This window comes from Gobio gobio, assembly GCF_949357685.1.
Source record: "Gobio gobio genome assembly, chromosome: 2".
NCBI classification, from domain to species: Eukaryota; Metazoa; Chordata; class Actinopteri; order Cypriniformes; family Gobionidae; genus Gobio; species Gobio gobio.
This window is the reverse complement of record NC_137098.1, coordinates 10,681,173-10,701,177: the sequence shown is the minus strand read 5'-3', so window position 1 is coordinate 10,701,177 and position 20,005 is coordinate 10,681,173. Positions and strand designations below refer to the sequence as shown.

At 40.1% G+C, this 20,005-nt stretch overlaps 1 protein-coding gene across 1 annotated transcript in view; it reads right to left on the bottom strand.

Moving 5' to 3' along the window:
- hnf4b (hepatic nuclear factor 4, beta) overlaps positions 1 to 19,510 on the bottom strand; it is a 39,159-nt gene extending 19,649 nt beyond the window's left edge. The window contains exons 1-4 of the mRNA XM_079837563.1: positions 18,872 to 19,510; positions 6,411 to 6,594; positions 2,826 to 2,920; positions 1,288 to 1,388 (exon numbers count right to left, since the gene is read on the bottom strand). Coding sequence (XP_079693689.1) covers positions 1,288 to 1,388; positions 2,826 to 2,920; positions 6,411 to 6,594; positions 18,872 to 18,986 — 495 coding nt within the window. The 5' untranslated portion in view covers positions 18,987 to 19,510. The remainder of the gene's footprint in view (positions 1 to 1,287; positions 1,389 to 2,825; positions 2,921 to 6,410; positions 6,595 to 18,871) is intronic.
- Positions 19,511 to 20,005: the final 495 nt, after the last annotated feature.

Sequence of the window (20,005 nt, the reverse complement as noted above, 5' to 3'; positions counted from 1 at the left end):
ACAGAGCAACTATGAATCAAATTCTAATGCTTGGATTAGCCTAGACTTGTGTAATTTAACTCCGATTTTATTCGTCTGAAAGAAGAATGTCATATACACCAAGGATGACTTGAGGGTGAGTAAATTAAGGGCTAATTTTCATTTTTGGGTGAACTATCCCTTTAAGACTAGATGAATAAGAGAAATGCTTGTTTTGTCCTTTTTGAGCCATGAGGTCACCTTGAAAGTTTGTTGAGGCCTCCTAATGGTAGTCTCACTAAAATGGTTGGTTAGGTTTATAATTTTTTTGAATACATATACTGTATATATATATAAGGTATTGTAAGATATTAAAGGGTTAGTTCACCCAAAAATGAAAATTCTGTCATTAATAACTCACCCTTATGTCGTTCGACACCCGTAAGACCTCCGTTCATCTTCGGAACACAAATGAAGATATTTTTGTTGAAAGCTGATGCTGAGAAAGGCTTCAGATAGGCCTCCATTGGCATTCAGTACATTTTCAATCCCAAGACCGATAAAAGGCACTTAAAACGTCGTTACAAAGTCCATCTCACCACAGTGACTCTACAATAATCTTACGATGCGACGACAATAGTTTTTGTGCGCAAAAAAAAATCAAAATAACACCTTTATCCAACTTGTTATTGCCTTCCGCGTGTGCCTCCACGACGCATGCGCGAGAATATGACGCAGATCCGGCGTTCGGACACATGACCCAGAAGCGATTTGTTTACAAGCAGAGGAAGACGCGCGTGTCTAAGCTGTTGAATTCTACATTGATCGTGCTTTAGGTCTCGGCGTAGTTCTGAAAATGGGACTAAAGTGCGCATTTCATGGATTCCCGAACCCCGGCGCTACGTCATATTCTCGCGCATGCGTCGTGGAGGCACACGCGGAAGGCAATAACAAGTTGGATAAAGGTGTTATTTTGATTTTTTTTTGCGCACAAAAACTATTGTCGTCGCATCGTAAGATTATTGTAGAGTCACTGTGGTGAGATGGACTTTGTAACAACGTTTTAAGTGCCTTTTATCGGTCTTGGGAGTGTAAGTGTACTGAATGCCAATGGAGGCCTATCTGAAGCCTTTCTCAGCCATCAGCTTTACACTATAATATCTTCATTTGTGTTCGGAGGTCTTACGGGTGTCGAACGACATAAGGGTGAGTAATTAATGACAGAATTTTCAATTTTGGGTGAACTAACCCTTTATAGTGTGTTTTGAAAGAAAGGAATATTGTTCACAAATGTGAATGTTTTGAAAGTAAGTCCATCAGAAAGCTCACCTGAGTGAAAGCCTCTGCCTGCATCAGCACATCAATGGTGAGAGTGCCCACGACCTGGCCTTCTCTACGACAGCTGATACGGTCACGCTCATTCTGAACAGCTAAGAGACAAGCAAAGCTCAGTGAAAAATAATATCAATTTACCTGTGTTTCTTATAGAAAACAGATAACAAAGCCAGCACATGCATATTAAATAAAAATTGTCAAAAAAAAAAAAAAAAAACCCTAACTGTAACTGTCACAGTGTAACACCCTAGTGGAAAAGAACTTAAAGTCACTAAGAAATCAAAATTGACCATTCTTACTTTTTAAGTCACATTGCAGTATTTATTATAAATGATTTATCCGTGCACATCATTATTATTTTTTAATTCACATGCCCTCATAATCTTTAAATAAAATACCTTCCCCTCCCTCTTGCAGCGACATCTCTTCTCTTCTCTGCAGGGTGGGACAACCTGTCACTCACATGAGATCCACCAATAGCAAACCACAACCATCAAATCAATTCCCGATGGACAAAATGATGTCCCGCCCTACATTTTTTCTCCTTATCGTACTTGAATGGTTTAAAAGCATTTGGATGAATAACATTTTTTAAATGAATAACACTGATTATCTCTTCATCACGGCATCTGTTAGTGGGTGGGATATATTAGGCAGCAAGTGAACATTTTGTCCTCAAAGATGATGTGTTAGAAGCAGGAAAAATGGAAAAGCGTAAGGATTTGGGTCCTGCCATCCATGTGGATGTTACTTTCACATGTATGATCCATGGAGGCTCCAACTGGCAATATACAGGACATAAATGATCTGCTGCTAACATCTTGGTGCCAGATACCACAGCACACCTTCAGGGGTCTAGTGGAGTCCATGCCTCGACGGGTCAGGGCTTGGCAGCAAAAAGGAGACCACCACACTATATGGTCAAAATGTTATGCCTGACATATTATATATACCCTTTTGCAATATTAATCTGAAGAACAGCCCTGTCCAGCACAAAAAGAGTAATAAGTACAATAAGATAAATAAGTACAATTTATTTTATCTTTTCAGATACCATCAAGTAGATCACTGAAATGTATTGTTTCTCTGTATTACTTGTTTAAATTGCAGCTTCATCCTACTGACAGATCTATTCCAATAAATGGAAAGGACAAAGGACACTAGCCCTCACTGTGAAACTTGGCATCTTTAAAAGCAACTTTGACAAGATGTCTTAGGCTCATGCATGGAGCAGAGCAATACCTTTCTAAAGGTTTTAATATACTTTTATATTGTTTCTTTGCTCTTCACCTTGAAAGTATATTAAAATTTATATGATGGTTTTGGGAATTGCCTTATTGTAATATTTTCAGCTCACCCTATTGTTCAATATCTTGAATTCACGGAGGGATGCAGACATTCATAAGTATTGGGATAAGTCCAATAACTCAATTAGTTTATATGCAGGCCCAGTCCAGATCTGTGGCCTTGAAGAAAGTCTTTAAACTCTGCATCATAAACTAAAATGAAATGGACCTTTCTCATGCTTTTACCTTCTTTTCTCATGCCGGCTCTGAAACACTTTCGAAGTCTGCAGTATCGACATTGGTTCCTTTTGTCTTTGTCCACCACACACTGCCTGTTGAACCTACACACACACACACAAAGACCGAAATACATAGGCTATTGTAATTCTCACATTTGAAGCGATTCAATGAAACACTTCAGGTCATACTCTTACAACTTCTGATGAAGGTGGTCACAGATCACAGTTTTTATTTTTTTATAGGACATAGACATTGTGGTAATTGATAGAAGAGCTTCTGCCACTAAGACAATATGTGTCAGTCAACTCCTGTGGAGCTGTGAAATAACATTTGCGCCATATACATCAACTCTGATATATATTTTACAACATTTATTAATCTTTGGTAATGTTAGTTAATAAAAAATACAATTGATAGTTTGTTCATGTAGTTCACAGTACAGTAACCAACGTTAACAAATTCTCCCCCGCGGTCTCACAGACAAAGCTTAAGCTTAGTTCCAGACTAAAATGCATGTTTAAACTGTTTTAACTGAAAGCAATTTGCACTGGCATATCATAAAAATGTCAATGCCATTGTTTTGTCTCCAGATTCACACCAGTATGTTTTTTAAAGGCACGTTTATAAAAGCAGTCCTAATTGAACAAAGGTCTAATCTTGGTTTAATCTAAACCTTGTCTGTGAAACCGGGCCATTTTTACATTTCAGCAAATGTGCAAATTAACATAAACTAAGAGTAATATATGTTGTTGAAGTAGGCCTATTGTTCAGTTCATGTTAGCTAAATTTAACAAATAAAACCATGGTTAGAATTGGTTGCATTTCAATATTAGGCTAATATAATGCATGCATCTTAATATAATATAATATAATATAAAATATATTAATATAAAAATTTGTATTATTATGTATAATACAATGTTTCTGAAAATACTATAAAAATGCTAACTGTATTATTGTAAATCATATTTTGTGTATGACAAAATGTTAATAATGATAAAATGTTGATAATATTTTGTATAAAGGTATAACATTTTTGTTCAAAATTAACAAAATCGAAATAATAAATCATCAGAATCTTACCCTGATTCACTAAGCTAACCCTATATCGAAGCAACACTAACTTTCCTGTGCTCGAAATGTACTACATTTATATAATGAGCGAGTTGGCTACATCATGAATCCATTTTCCAAACCATGTTTTTGTCTTATCCTGAATCACTACGGTACACAAGTGTTTATATTCGGATTATTTTAGTCCGGTCCAGGGGCCAGTTGCATAAACTTAGCCATTATGTTTAGACTGTGTCTTAAGAACTAATTTGACACAATAGTAATTAGTCAAGAGGTAATTAGTCTTACTTTTCTGATTCAAATTAGACCAATCTAACTTTTTATGTAACTGACTTTAAAAATTTAAGAACAGTCTTGAAGAAAAAAATAGACGACTAACTTTTAAGACTAGTCTAAGCAGTTTATGCAACTGGCCCCAGGTCGCACCGCTGCGGAGTAGCACAGTACTGTGAATCGTTGTAGACATAAACAGAGAGAAGTAGCTCCGGCTACAATGTTCTCTCCGCAAGACGCATGCAGTTTTGTTTATTAACCGCTAGAACGCCAAAAGTTACCTATTTTTTTAGACTTGACAGGAGGATGTTTTTCGTGGGAAATTGCATGTCACTTGCATGTGTGTCTCGTCATATCTGTAAATAGAGAGAAGTTGCTTGGGCAACTTTGACATGTGTATAGTGTGGGAGTTGCCTTCTAGGTTAGTTGTCACAAGCGAGCCAGAAAGGTCAACATGGAGCACGCTCGCTAACCCTTGAACTATGGGGCGCCGTTTGTAAAGCGGCTCACGCTGAAAATAACAGCAACATTTTGAAACATTTAGCTTCAAACAATGTTTAAAAAACTGGTATGAATTTTTGGCGGTCACTTTTTTAGCACATTTTCAACAATATTTGTCAACTTAGAGATATTTTAAATAGTTAAATCTAAATGTTAAATGTTAAATCTAAATGTTAATTGTTAAATCTAAATGTTAAATCTAAATCTAAATGTTAAATCTAAATGTTATATCTAAATGTTAAATCTAAATCTAAATTTTAAATCTAAATCTAAATGTTAAATCTAAATGTTAAATCTAAATCTAAATGTTAAATCTAAATCTAAATGTTAAATCTAAATCTAAATGCTAAATCTAAATGTTAAATCTAAACATTAAATCTAAATGTTACATCTAAATCTAAATGTAAAATCTAAATGTTAAAACCGGTTATCTGCATTCTGAATTTGCATATTAGTTAAATATTTAGTTTCACCCGAAACATTTAGATTCAACATTTATATTTAGATTTAACATTTAGATTTAACATTTAGATTTAGATTTTGTATTTAGATTTAACATTAAGATTTAACATTTAGATTTTACATTTAGATTTAGATGTAACATTTAGATTTAACGTTTAGATTTAACATTTAGATTTAGCATTTAGATTTAGATTCAACATTTAGATTTAGATTTAACATTTATATTTAGATTTAACATTTAGATTTAGATTTAGCATTTAGATTTAGATTTAACATTTAGATTTAACATTTAGATTTAACATTTAGATGTAACTATTTAAAATATCTCTAAGTTGATAAATATTGTTGTAAATGTGCTAAAAAAGTGACCGCCAAAAATTCATACCAGTTTTTTAAACATTGTTTGAAGCTAAATGTGTCAAAATGTTGCTGTTATTTTCAGCGTGAGTCGCTTTACAAACGGCGCCCCATATTGAACCGCCGGGAAATCACACATTGTAACGGAGCCGAACAGAGGAGAGTCAGCTGGCAAAGAGAGAACCCGACAGAGCCGTTATAAAACGAGAATCAACAACGCCTTGTCTTTTCGGCGATGGCAAGAAATGAGGGATTTGAAATGCGATGCAGAGATGGCGTTTTTATTACTCAACAGGTTAGTAAGGAACTTTATTGAACAGATACATTGCCATATTCTCTAAGTTTGTGTCCGCCACAGAATAAAAAATAAAAGGTTTTATCTAGCAATTTTTACTTTTTAATCACAGATATAGTCGCAATTACGAGTTATAAAGTCCAATTATGAGGAACAAAAGACTTGACCCCCCCTCAGAATTGAGTTTATAGCCTAACTCACAATTGTGAGATATAAAGTCAGAACTTTATTTAAAAAAAAATTCAAATCTTTTGTTCCTCAGAATTGGACTTTATAATTCGTAATTGCGACCAATTGTGAGAAAAATGTAAAATGCATGCAGTTTTTTTAAACAGCTAAAGGGCCAAAGTGTACCTTTTAAATTCAGTGAATGTCTGGTCAAAGCCAATGTCTATGGGATCCTACACTGGCTCTCAATGAGTATCAGGTAACAAACAGTGTCTGAATCTTAAATCATCTCAAAGGTGAATTTTCAAACCCTTCTATATTGGTTAGGCCTACTACTCTTTCTGCTTTGTATAACCAATTCACAGAGGCCACACTAGCATGTTTAACTAACCTAGATGAATTAAAACTGATTTGTTAAGCACATGTAGCAGAGAGTTATGAATCTGATGGGGAATTCTCACCTGCATGTGTAGGCGTGGTTCTTGCGCACACTCCTTCTAAAGAAGCCCTTGCAGCCGTCGCAGCTGGATGCACCGTAGTGTTTTCCTGTAGCTCTGTCTGCGCAGATAGCACAGAGATTCATGCTGCTCTGCTGCGGCGCAGGCCCTGGGACTGATGCAGATGCATGGCCTGGTATTAGATGATCTTAGTTGGAAAAAAAGTGGAAAACACTTGGGGTTACTTGACTGTAACCCTGTTCCCTGATAAAGCGGAACGAGATGCTGCATAAGCTTATGCAAATGGGAATGTCTTTGACATAACCAGCTGTGAAAATAGTGTGAAAACACGTCAATGAAATTGACCCGGAGGTATTTATAGCCTCGGCCGGTGACGTCATAGGCGCACCTGCTGCACGAGGCTATAAATAGATGAGCTTCCGCTGGAGCAAACCAGATCTTCTTTGTTTGAAGACCAGTCCTGAAGCATCATCAGCACGGCCTAGCAATGCAGCATCTCGTTCCGCTTTATCAGGGAACAGGGTTACAGTCAAGTAACCCCAAGTGTTCCCTTTCAAAAGCTACACTCAATGCTGCATAAGCTTATGCAAATGGGAACGAGAATACCCACGCCGCCGTGCTTGATGGTGCCTGGACCCCTTACGGTTGTGTAGGTGTGCACAAGAACGCAAGAAGCCTCAGGCATTAGCCTGTGATGTCGACTCAAGGACATGAGAGCCCAGAGTGGCATGAGCATCCAAGCTATAAAGTCTTAAGAATGTGTGCGGAGAGGACCAACCTGCCGCATCACAAACACTTTGTAAGGGAGCACCCCTTGCTAACGCAGTAGAAGAAGCGACTCCCCTGGTGGAGTGAGCCCTTAATCCTATAGGCGAAGCTTGACCGCGCACCTCATAGGCAAGAGCAGTAGCATCCCTGACCCAATGTGACATTGTTTGATGGTGGCAGAACCTCTGTTACGGCCCCCATGGCAAACAAACAGTTGCTCTGACTTACGCCACTGGCTAGTGCGGTGGACGTAGGCCTGAAGAGCATGGACTGGACACAGTCTATGAAGTTTCTCCTGATCCGGCGTTGTGAACGGCAGAGGGCAGAAGGTTTCAAGAGTGACAGGATGTACAGTCGACAAAGGAACCTTAGGCAGGTAGTCAGGGCGGGGATGCAAAATCACTTTCACCAAACCTGGGGCAAAGTCTAAGCAGGATGGCGATATTGACAGAGCCTGCATGTCCCCAATTCTTCAGAGAAGTTATAGCCATAAGAAAAACCATCTTTAGAGTCAGAAGTTCGTCATACGCTGATTCTAGAGGTTCAAAGGGGGTCTCAACCAGACCCTCGAGGGCTAAAACTAAGTCCCATGAAGGGATCTTGGCTCTTAATGGAGGCCACAACTGCCTGGCACAACAAAGTGAGCAGGCAGAAGATGCCTCCCAAGCGGCACCCCATCCACCAGGGCGTGGCAAGCCAAAAGAGCGGCCACATAAACCCTGAGAGTGGAGGGGCAAGCTAATGTTTCAAAGGGGGTCTCAACCAGACCCTCGAAGACTAAAGCTAAGTCCCATGAAGGGATCTTGGTTCTAACAGGTGGCCTCAACCGCCTACCCCACGAATGAAGCGAGCGAGTAGAGGACACCCGAGCGGCACCCCATCCACCAAGGCGTGGCAAACCGAAAGAGCGGCCACATGAACCCTGAGAGTGGAGGGGCAGGTGCCTGATGACAACTTTTCTTGCAGAAAATCCAGAACTGAAGTTACCTGGCAGTTGACTGAATCTACATTGTGTCGTACACCACCTTTCAAAGACACCCCATTTATTAGCATAAACTTCCGAGTGGAGGAAGCTCTAGCACTTAGAATGGTCTCAATAACTGCAGGCGAAAGCCCCGTGTCCCTCAGTTGGTGCCCTTCAGGGGCCAAACATGAAGGTTCCACAGGTCGGGCCTGGAATGGAATATCGTGCCCTCTGCCTGAGACAGAAGGTCCCTCCTCGCCGGAATCGCCCAAGGCGAGCCGTTGAGGAGAGACACTATCTCCGAGAACCAAACCCTGTTCGACCAACGCAGCGCTATTGATAAGAAGCAAGACCCTTGTTGGCGAACCCCGGCTAGAACTCCCAGGAGCAGAGCGACTGGAAGGAGGGCATACAGACACATTTTGGGCCATGTATGAACCATCACATCCAGACCCAGCGGGGCTGGGTGACAGAGAGAAGCAGGGACATTGCGCTGTCTGAGAAGAGGCGAAGAGGTCCACTCCCTGTGGTCAGCTCTGTACTGGTGATTATATACAAGATATTTAGCTGTACTGTCCACCCGCACTAGGACATGACAGCCCCTCAATTGGGGGAGAAAGTATTTCAGGGCCAGAAATACAGCCGTCAACTCGAGGCAGTTGATGTGCCAACTGAGTTGATGACCCTCCCATTCCCGTTGGGCTGGACGACCACTTAAGGCCGCACCCCAGCCCGTCAGGGAAGCGTCCGTCGTTAGCAACTTGCGACGACAAGGTACGCCTAGAGTGGGACCCAAGGCAAAAACCGGGGTCTGAACCACATAGTTAGTGTACGAAGCCACATGGCGCGCCACTTTATTTGCCTGAGGATTGGCCCTAAGTCCTCTGGCTTTGAGCCACAACTGAAACGGTCTTATGTGCAACAACCCCAAAGGGAAACCCGTGGATGCTGAAGCCATTAGACCTAACACTCTGGTGCTGATGATCAGTAAGATCTTGGTCTAGCCTGACTTTGCTCAGGGAATACTGAATGGTCTTGATTCAAGCGGGAAACCATTGTGCCCACCTTGTGACCAAAAACCGAACAAACCCTAGATAAGTCGTTCTCTGGGCAGGAGAAAGAACACTTTTCTTGGTGTTGAGTCTCAACCCTAGAGAAACTAGATGAGCCAACACACTGTGTTGAAGCACCATCTCATGTGATTGTGCTAATTTTAGCAATCGCCTTTGTAATTCAAAATTTGAATGCCCCGGAATCCCAATGGAGCCGGTAATACATCCATACATTTTGTTTATGTGCGGTTACAAGGCTAGCCAAATGGAAGACCCGAAATTGGTAAGCTTTTGCCCCCAAGAGCGAACCTCAGGAACTTCCTGTGTTGTGGCAGACTTTATATGCGAATACATGCGTCCTTCGGATCAATCGTGCCGAATCCAATCACAATGTTGAATATGCGACACGACCGCCTTCACTGTAACCTCTTGACCTTGAGTACTTTAACTGCTTCACGGTTTAAGACTCGAAGATCTGAGATTAGACACCCCCCCCCCCCCACCCTACTGGGGACCAGGAAGTAACTGCTGTCACTTGTGACAGTACAAACGCCAACTCCGCCTTCACGGAAGTGGAGACCACGCCGTTCAAACAAGGAGGATGACAAATAAATTAGTTTACTAATTTTTACTGTGCTTAACACCCATGCAGAAACGCCTGGCAGAAGTTAACACGCTGCCTGAGACTCTGAGAGTGACAATTTTAACACTTCCTGTTGAGGGGATGTTAGACGTTCTATGTCCTGGATGATAGCAGGATTTAAACACTGAACGTCTAACATTTCACTGGAAACCACTGCCCCCCCGAATCACCAGAGGCGGCGGGGATGGAGTAGTTTTGAGGATAACGGGGTGGGGCGAGCAAATGTTTGACACGCCCTGTCCCGTGGGGGCAGACTGGGCACCAGACCACCGGACTTCTTATATTGACGAAGTCTGCCCTGGGAGGTTGTTGAGGATGACGAGCCGGTCTCCAGTCTTTACGAGGGAGAGCGCGACTCGCCACAATCTGCTTATTACCCCCTTAAATCTTGAAGGACTGAAGAGAGGTTTTGTGGCTGATAGCCCCTCCCCTTGAGTGCATTGAGGAAGAAACTGAGTGAACACTTCATGTTTTTTCCACTCCTTTAAATCTGGCCACTACAGAGTTAACTGAGTCACCAAATGAACCACTCAAATCCTTCAGAAGGTCAGCCTGATATGCTTGCAAGACAGCCATAGTGTGCAGCGCAGCACCAGCCTGTCCCTTTATATTTATTATTCTTATATAAATCATATACAATATATATTCCATATAAAATAATATATTATATATATATATTCCATATAAAATAATATACAATATATAATTCATATATATAAGCTTTGCCCATGACAGCCGACGTTTATTTTCTACATGGCTTTATGGGGAGGTTTGTCTCTTTAATGAAAATGCAGACCCAGGCGAGAGATAGCTCGTGAGCGTTTCCCACCTGGGGTATTCACATATCCACGCGATTTCGCACCCATGATAGTCGAAAATGTCGACGTCAAGGGTACAAAAACATGTGAAGTAAATGTTTTTTTTTTTTTCTAGACAGAAACCTCAAGCTCACTGCGTTCGGGGATCTCTCATTCACGGTACCAGACTGCCCTGGCCACCGCGCGAACAACCACCTCGATAAATTCCTCGTATGGATTCACTATCATGTGAGGAACGATCGCAGGCGGCTGCTCGAGGTCCGCGGACCCAGAGATTCATCATCATTCCCCGCGCGAGCCGAAGAAACGCCGGAGCGCGCTTCGGGATCACGCGGGGAAACATGCATTTGTTGAGCGAGCAAGCGAAAGGGACGGACCCGTCTCTTGCTCGTCAACAAACCCATTCGAGAGCTCCGAAAACTGGTGCGGACTGAAAGTAGCCCAGACGAGCATAAAGCATTCTAACTGTAAAGGCTTGCAATGCTCGCACTCGTCTGACTCAATGCAGCGACCGCATACTCTTCCCCAAACACACACAGCAATAAACGTGTGCATCCAGTTCTGTTATTTGAAAGAGAACATGGATATACAGCGTTTTACTCTGCTGACTTGTTTCCAACTGATCAGATTTAACTAGAACTCTTTCCACATATGTTTCTTTGTAACAGAGATGAGAAAGAGAGAGAAATCTGCACACTGCCATGTTGAAAACTAACTCCTAACAAAGATCTCGAGTTGAGTCTTGAAAGAGAGAGAGAATTTTTTTTTTTTTTTTTTCAGAGACTTTGTAACACACCATAACACAGAGTTGGTCTGAAAACTAAAAGACCTGGTTTGCTCCAGCGGAAGCTCATCTATTTATAGCCTCGTGCAGCAGGTGCGCCTATGACGTCACCGGCCGAGGCTATAAATACCTCCGGGTCAATTTCATTGACGTGTTTTCACACTATTTTCACAGCTGGTTATGTCAAAGACATTCCCATTTGCATAAGCTTATGCAGCATTGAGTGTAGCTTTTGAAAGGGAACAGATTTTACAGCATGTAATATCAGTTGAACAACCTTTCAGTATCATTCAAAAGTTTGGGTCCAATTTGTTTGAAAAACAAAACAAAGACAACAAAACAGTAAAAACAGTAATATTGTGAAATATTATAATAATTTAAAATAACTGTTTTCTATTTTAATAAGCTGCATTTTCAGCATCATTACTCTAGTCTTCAGTCACACGATCTTTCAGAAATCATTCTGATATGCAGATTTGCTGCTCAAGAAACATTTCTTATCACCATCATTGTTGAAAACAGTTTTGCTAAATATTTTTCATTTTATCGATTTAAACATTTTATTATAATATGATTATATTTAAAAGTGTCATGAATTGAGAAATCAACTTTCCCTCAAACTTTTGAAATATAAAAGGTCATGGTAATATAAGAACATCTCGTAAGTTTCGGAGCTGAATACTTTCTTGTTAGTCAAAGAAAAGCTTTTATTGACAGCTTGCACAGCAAACGATCAATCTGTGATTGTTCTTCCCTGTAACGTCAGAGTGCAGCGAAACGCCGCCTCAACAGAAGAAAAAAACGCCTAATTCTGTAGCCCCACCCACCGCCTGGCGTGTTATAGATAAATAACATCGGCTTACGTGGAGCTAAACCGGATCGATCTTCCAAGCAATAAACCTTCATTTGGATTCCAATATTAGGAATGCATGGTTGGACTTTATTTTTAATGAAGATCCAGCTCACGTGGGTAAGACATTGCATTTGTTCGGTTCATTTCACTGGATTCGTTTGTAAACAAGAGACTGGATTTGCAGACAGAATGAGATTAAAAAAACAATGCTGTGCCTTCTATATTGGACCTGACAGGAATGATGCAAGCAACACAATTATGTGAGTACATTTTAAAAAATATATATATATTAGGGTTGAGAATCTTAAGGCACTTAATGATCCGATCCGTTTCCGATTCTGGGAGTAACGATCCGATTCCCAAAACTATTCTTAACATACTTTTTTGGTAACTAATAATCCTGCTGTGCAAATACATGAACTTTACATTTTAACCAAAATTGGAGTTACTGCTTTTTGTTTATAGTTAGAATATCTGTTTGACAGTATTGGCATATTAAAAACGATTATGAAGATTTCTTTCAATATTTTTATTTTATTAACAAAGTTATATTCAGGATTAACAAGCTCTGAATGAAGCATGGTAAGCCATACAATTGCAAAGAACAATCATTAAGAATAAACAGTTCTCACTTTACCACTAAGTGTGACTTTAGAACATTTAAAAAAAAAAAAAAGTCTTTAAACCAAAAAAAGTTTCATGTCGAGTCAAATTTAATTTATATTGCACAGTTAAAAGCAACAGAGTTACGCCAGGTAAGCAGGTCGCAGTTTGCCCATTTTATCTTCAATTTCACCCTTCGCCGCGAGTTTGATTGACAGGCGATCTGACCAATCACATCGCCGAATCTGCCGGTTTGTCCGACAAAGCAGTCAGGAGAGTTAGTAGATTAACGTCGGTGGACTTGAACTTGAAAAACGGTGTTTACTGATGTCTTTCTGCGGTTGAAACAACATTTCTTTTAGTGTTCATTGATATTCATTTGATGCTTATCAATGAACTAGAAGGAAGAGATCATCGGTTCACAAGCAGCTTTAACTGAGGCGCTACAACGATCACCACAATTTAAAGAGCCACAAAATGCTATTTGTGGTTTACATTTCTTTAAAAAAGAAAACATTTTAAAGTTGAGACTTTGTTTCATATCAAAAGTAACTTGCTCTGGTCCTGTCTGTCAGCATGTTGTCAGTATCCTCTTTGCTCCGCAATGTATTTTCTCTACGTGAGAACATGTGTATGTGGCGTGAGAGCGCCATGGACATAGCAACAGTACAGTTACTAAAGGGGCGGGGCTTTGCCAACGGTCAATTCACCAGCATACGAACGTTCGTCTATCAACGGGTTTTTCTGTTAGCCCAGTGACTGCGCGCGCATATTATTGAAGTGGCAGTTTGAATTGAACACAGAATCGATTCTGAATTTTTGAGAATTGATTCTGAATCGTTAGATAACGAATCGCGATGCATCGACCTTTTCTCCCACCCCTATTTTATATGTGAAAGTATTGCATTGTTACAGATCGTTTGATACTGATTATGTGTACATGTCTAACTAAACATAACTTCCATGCTGTCAAAGGCTGGTGTATCCTTTGTATTTGAGGTGTTGTTGGCTGTGATTCGGGATCACACTCATGTATGGTCCAGGGCTCGCAAAATCGCTAGCCCGACATACATGTGTGACTGTTTTCCAGTTGGGCTACCAAAATGTATCACTGGCCTGCCCGACGGGCTATCTTAAATAGTGAAATAACATTCCTTTCTTGATGTGCGTTGTTCACTCTCTTGACTTGTTGTTTGAAGAAAAAATAAAATCGCGAAAGTTTTTAACATGCTGATTTGTCTGCAGTGAAGTTTTGTGTGTGTGATGCACGGTTCGCAGTTATATCCACTGATCGGGTGGGCCAAGTAATACAAAATAACATTCCAATTAATTGCGGGTGGATGAGAGATAAATCATTGTGTTTGTTTGACAAAGACATTTTGCGAGCCCTGTGGGCGAATCATTCCGATTGCCATTTCTCCCAAGCGGCAACCTCCCGCAGTTTCTCTTGAAGCCAATACGGAAGTGACTTAAACTGCAATTCATCGACTGGCTATTAGGGACAGGCTCCAAGCAGAATCTCATTGAGCCCCATGTTAAAATGCCCAACTTTACAAAAAAACATGTTTACAGCCTGGTACAAACTGTGGTTTTGGTCTATACGGCTTATTTTGCCCTTCATGACAACTGTGAGGGGGGTGAATTTTTTTTATAACTCATTCGTTTACATTATATAAAGCCTTAAAGTTCTGCATAATTAAGGTATAGTATTGCTTTGGAAGTTGAGCTTTCATAGGAATTAACTGAAAACGCTCGCTCTGCTTGCTTGAATGGGGGGTTCATTATTATTCTTAATGCAAAACACAACAACTAAACAGTACAATGACAAACTCACTTAAATAGGCACTTTTACATTTCTCTTTGAAACCAAATCTTCTGGCGTCGACTTGTTAGTCAGCTTCTTACCCGTGAGATAAATAAAATCGGACTCCTGCTGTTGGTCTGTGCTGCGACTCTCGTTCGGCTCACGCTGCATGTTCAGTTTTAAATTGTAGTGTCTGTTCTCTAACTGAACTAAAATGATATTTACTACTGTAAAAAAATCAAAACGATGGTGGGGGGTCAGTGATGTAACCGGTGTTGTGGCTGAACACAGACTATCGCAGCAAGCCTACTGTCTTTATGTAAATACTCGCCAAGACTGACATTTTGACATATTTTTGTGTATATTTGAACATTTAGCGTACACCTGAAACTAGTATACTTTGTTTCTTGGTATACATTCTAAGTATCCTATCTTGTCCGTGTTCGGCTCCATCTCACAGCGCACACAGAAAGCGCATGGGGATCAGTCCCTTATGTAGTTTAATGCGCTTTTAAAGGGTTAGTTCATCCAAAAATGAAAATTCTGTCATTAATTACTCACCCTCATGTCGTTCGACACCTGTAAGACCTCCGTTCATATTCGGAACACAAATGAAGATATTTTAGTTGAAAGCTGAGGGCTGAGAAAGGCTTCAGATAGGCCTCCATTGGCATTCAGTACATTAATCCTCCCAAGACCCATAAAAGGCACTTAAAACGTTGTTACAAAGTCCATCTCACCACAGTGGCTCTACAATAATTTTACGATGCGACAACAATAGTTTTTGTGCGAAAAAAAAAATCTAAATAACACCTTTATCCAGCTTGTTATTGTCTTGCATGCCCGAGAATATGACGTAGCGCCAGCGTTCGGAAATCCATGAAATGCACACTTAAGCCCCATTTTGAGAACTACGCCGAGACCTAAAGCACGATCAATGTAGAATTAAACACGCGCGTCTTCCTCTGCTTGTAAACAAATCCCTTCTGGGTCATCTGTCCGAACGCCGGATCTGCGTCATATTCTCGCGCATGCGCCGTGGAGGCACACATGGAAGACAATAACAAGCTGGATAAAGATGTTATTTTGATTTTTTTTTGGGCACAAAAACTATTGTCGCATTGTAAAATTATTGTAGAGCCACTGTGGTGAGATGGACTTTGTAACGACGTTTTAAGTGCCTTTTATGGGTCTTGGGAGGATTAATGTACTGAATGCCAATGGAGGCCTATCTGAAGCCTTTCTCAGCCATCAGCTTTCAACAAAAATATCTTCATTTGTGTTCCGAATATGAACGGAGGTCTTACGGGTGTCGAACGACATGAGGGTGAGTAATTAATGACAGAATTTTCATTTTTGGGTGAACTAACCCTTTAATAACTCCTTTTAAAATAAAGCATGTCCTGCAGTAGACTGCATTTTACGACAGTCATGTGACACGATTTGACTGATTTGGACGTTAAGGTTAGGGTTTTAAGGAGGGGCAAAAGCACACCGCTTTAAAGGAAAGGAATAGATGCGGAACAATGATTATAATGTTTTCATAATCGTTGGAAGCCAAAACCAAAACTAAAATTCACACAGCCCTACTGCTGTTGAATTGTTTTTCAAAGGCGTCACAATGCATGAAAGACACATGATATAATTCGGCCAGTCAAAACAGCCATCCAGTAGGCAGTCATTGCTGTATTTTAAAGGGATATTTCACCAAAAAATGAACATTCTGTCATTACTCACCCTCATGTCGTTCCAAACCCGTGAGACCGTAAGATATTTTTGATGAAATCCAAGAGATTTCTGTACCATGCATAGGCAGCAACGTCACTGCAACTTTCAATGTCCAGAAAGGTAGTAAAGACATATTTAAAATAGTCCATGTGACAACAGTGGTTCAACCTTAATGTTATGAAGCAACGAGAATACTTGTTGTGCGCAAAAAACAAAACAAAAATAACGACTTTATTCAATCTCCTATGCTATTTGCGTAGTAAACACAGTCCAGCACTTTGCAACTTTCAAGGCCCAAAAAGGTAGTAATGATGTTGCTGCATATGGCTGATTCAGAAAGCTCTCTGATTTCATCAAAATTATCTTAATTTGTGTTCTTACAGGTTTGGAACGACATGAGGGTGAGGAATTATTTTCATTTTTGGGTGAACCAACCCTTGACATTATTACAAGGACATAAAAGATCACCATCTCTACGAGTCGCTTGAAAAGTAGATTGTTGACGTCTTCAAGATCGATCATGATATAAAATCGTCAGATCGCCCACCCCTATTTCATGGTGACTTTAACACATTTTAATGTGGGAGGGACAATAACACTGAATTTATCCGAATATAATTGGCAGTCCCCTTGTTGCAGAACCCTGATGTAAATGATTGCAATTTTTACTCAGCGGAGGAAATGTGTCCAATAACTCAGTGGGTTATCCGCTCGGAGTCAGAGTGTCTGTACTTATTACTTTGCGAAAGAGAAACTCCATTTAATTAAACAGGTCAGTGAAAAGACTCCGTCTACTGCTATTTCCTAGGTAATTTCGCAGTGTTAGCTAAAATTTAATTCAATTCCCTCATGTGTTGCATTAAATTGGGCTCTGAATTTGATTGCCACCAGTTTGCATCCCAAGCCAGTGAACGTCACATCTTCACTTAGGCGATGCAGGAATAAGGCCTAATGTATGCAAATAATACACTGCACTTTAAACCCACTCAGAGAGGTAATATCCTCTAACATACAGAACGCCTCTGGGTTCAAAGGCCAGTTATATTATATTAAGAGTCTACAACGCTTCTGGCACCCACGCATGTGTGCTTTGGTAAGATGGATCCAGTATATCTGAATCAGCAGCGCTTCTAATGATTATAGAAAATGAGATTATAATGGAAAGCAGGAACAGGTTGAAGTGGTGTGTGCACAGGCTTTTGAAAACTCCTCTTATGGCCGGATAGTAATTGAAAGAGCAGCATCTCATGCTATAGCTAATGTCATTGTGAAGTTACCTTTTAGTGCCCTGCTCTGTGAGCAAATGGCCTAAACACTCAAGTATGGAAGAGTTTAAAAATGAGAATGGTTAAACACATGCTCTACTTGGCTTGCATTTCGCTTCTCCATGTCCATTGGCAGCAGACATGCATGCAAACTGCTGACAGACCACTTTTAAACATTTATCTTTGTGTTTATGTTTTAACTCAGCCGTGCATGTAGTGTATATGCAACTCAAATGCAATATCAATCATATTCAAACAAGCCTCCCCTGCTGAAAAGACCATCTTTGCTGGTCAACAGACTGTTCTCGAGAATGGGATGCTACTGGTGCACCAGGATGGGTCATTGACAGGACACTTATGCTTTGTTTTATCTATTTATTTTACTTAAATTTCTAGACAAATGTCCTGATAGATAAGGAAGTTAATGCCTCATTAAAAGAATGATATTCAATTTTTTTTGAGAAAAAAAACTTTAGTATTTAAAATAGTTTTAATATTTCAAATCAGTCCATAAAACAGAAAATGATGAATCATAGAGAGAACCCCTGAAGATCATCATGTGTCAAGGTCAATATGTCTTTTATTAATTAAATATTAGGCAGTTTAATCAAGATTATCCAGACAGGAACATGTGGTCCACACATGGGGGCTGTATGAGTTGCATCCACATGTACCAGATGTGGCCCGGATCTGGGCCGACACTATTGCTGTCTGGGTAGTTTAGGTATGAAAATGTGATGGCCAAAAACTTTATTGATATGATATTCATTAATAATCGATGATATTTATATATTCATATATAATATGTTTCACCTTGAAAAAATGCATTTCAAAATACATTAAAATTGGTATAAAGGTTTTCAAGACTCTATGAAACCAACATAAACACAATAACTACATTTCAAAAGAACAAAACTAGATTTTTAAAAGATGTCCTTTTCTTTGTCACGGACGCTCTTATACGGTAAATCAGTGACCCAACTACCTAAACCAGCAAGACTTTCTTGGTCAGTCAGCTTGGTTATAAAGACCATGCTGGTTTTCATGGTTCACCAGCACCAACCAGCATTAACTAGCCCAGCTGGTCTTCTAGCATAGAACAAGGCTTGCCTTCAGAATTCATCACTGTCATTTTGCGCCAGTAACTGGGTTATGAGTCAGCAGACCAAAGGTTAGACGTACCTGTTTGTACAGGGAGGACACGGAGACCGTCAAACTCTAGCATGGTGAATGTAGGTTCCAGGGTTATTCCGTAGTCGGTTACGGTCAGGTCGAGTGAAGTCCCAGAGATCTTCATGGTAAAGTCTGGATTCGGCCTGTATCCCAGAATCAACAGCACACTGTAAAGCTCACCAGCGTTTTTGAGTCCATCCGAGCTTGTAAACACTTCAGCATATCAGTGTGTTCTTGGATCTACTACTTTGCCCTTCCTTATGAATAGACTTCCAATGTTGGAATCACATAGATCTCTTCCAGCGATCGTTGTTCTGCCATACATTGCCTGGATCCAGGGACTGAAGTGGAGCGCTTTGATTTACTGAGGAGACAGTAATTAAAGTCCAAGACTCAGAGTAGACTGATAGACAGGCTGAGATTTTGCCAAATGTCTATGTGTTTGCTGTTCTCTTATCAGTGTGGAGGGAATCATAAAGGGGAGGGCTCTGGACCAGGTAAACATGACTCACTTTTCAGTGGTAAATAATGTCAAGCTCATATGTATCAGAATAGTGTTACTTGATTTGCTTTATTGAGTTTAAAAGACGCACCTTACCACGAGAAGCACAGAGAGCAGCAGCAGGGTCACAGACGTAGTGTGAAGTTGATAAGTCTACATAGTGTTTTTGGTGGGCCAATGACCATCTTCTTTCTTCAAGAGAACAGCCAGTAGCTTTTATTTTCAAACTTTGCCCTTTTGGTACATTTGCTATCAGGTCAATGGTGCTATTGATCAAAGGCAGCATGATAACATGTTATTGAGTTACATTCATTCTCTTGTACCACATTAAAATTGGATCACATTGCTGGTGATACAATAAGATCAACTTGAGCTCTTTCGCCATTATAATCAACAAGAAAACTATTCAGTGCCCCCACAAAAGTATTTGGATATTTAAAGGTGCAGTCAGTAAGTTTTTGTTTATGTTTATCTCTTATTCTTCTAAATAGTACCAGTGGTTTCAGACTATATTCTGACAACTATTGGTCTTGTTTAATAGTTGCTGCTAGAGTCACCAGGTTTTGCTAGAAAATAACTGAACTGAATATAAAAATAAAGGTTTCATAATGGGGTTTTTGCAGTGATGTCATAGAAGTATC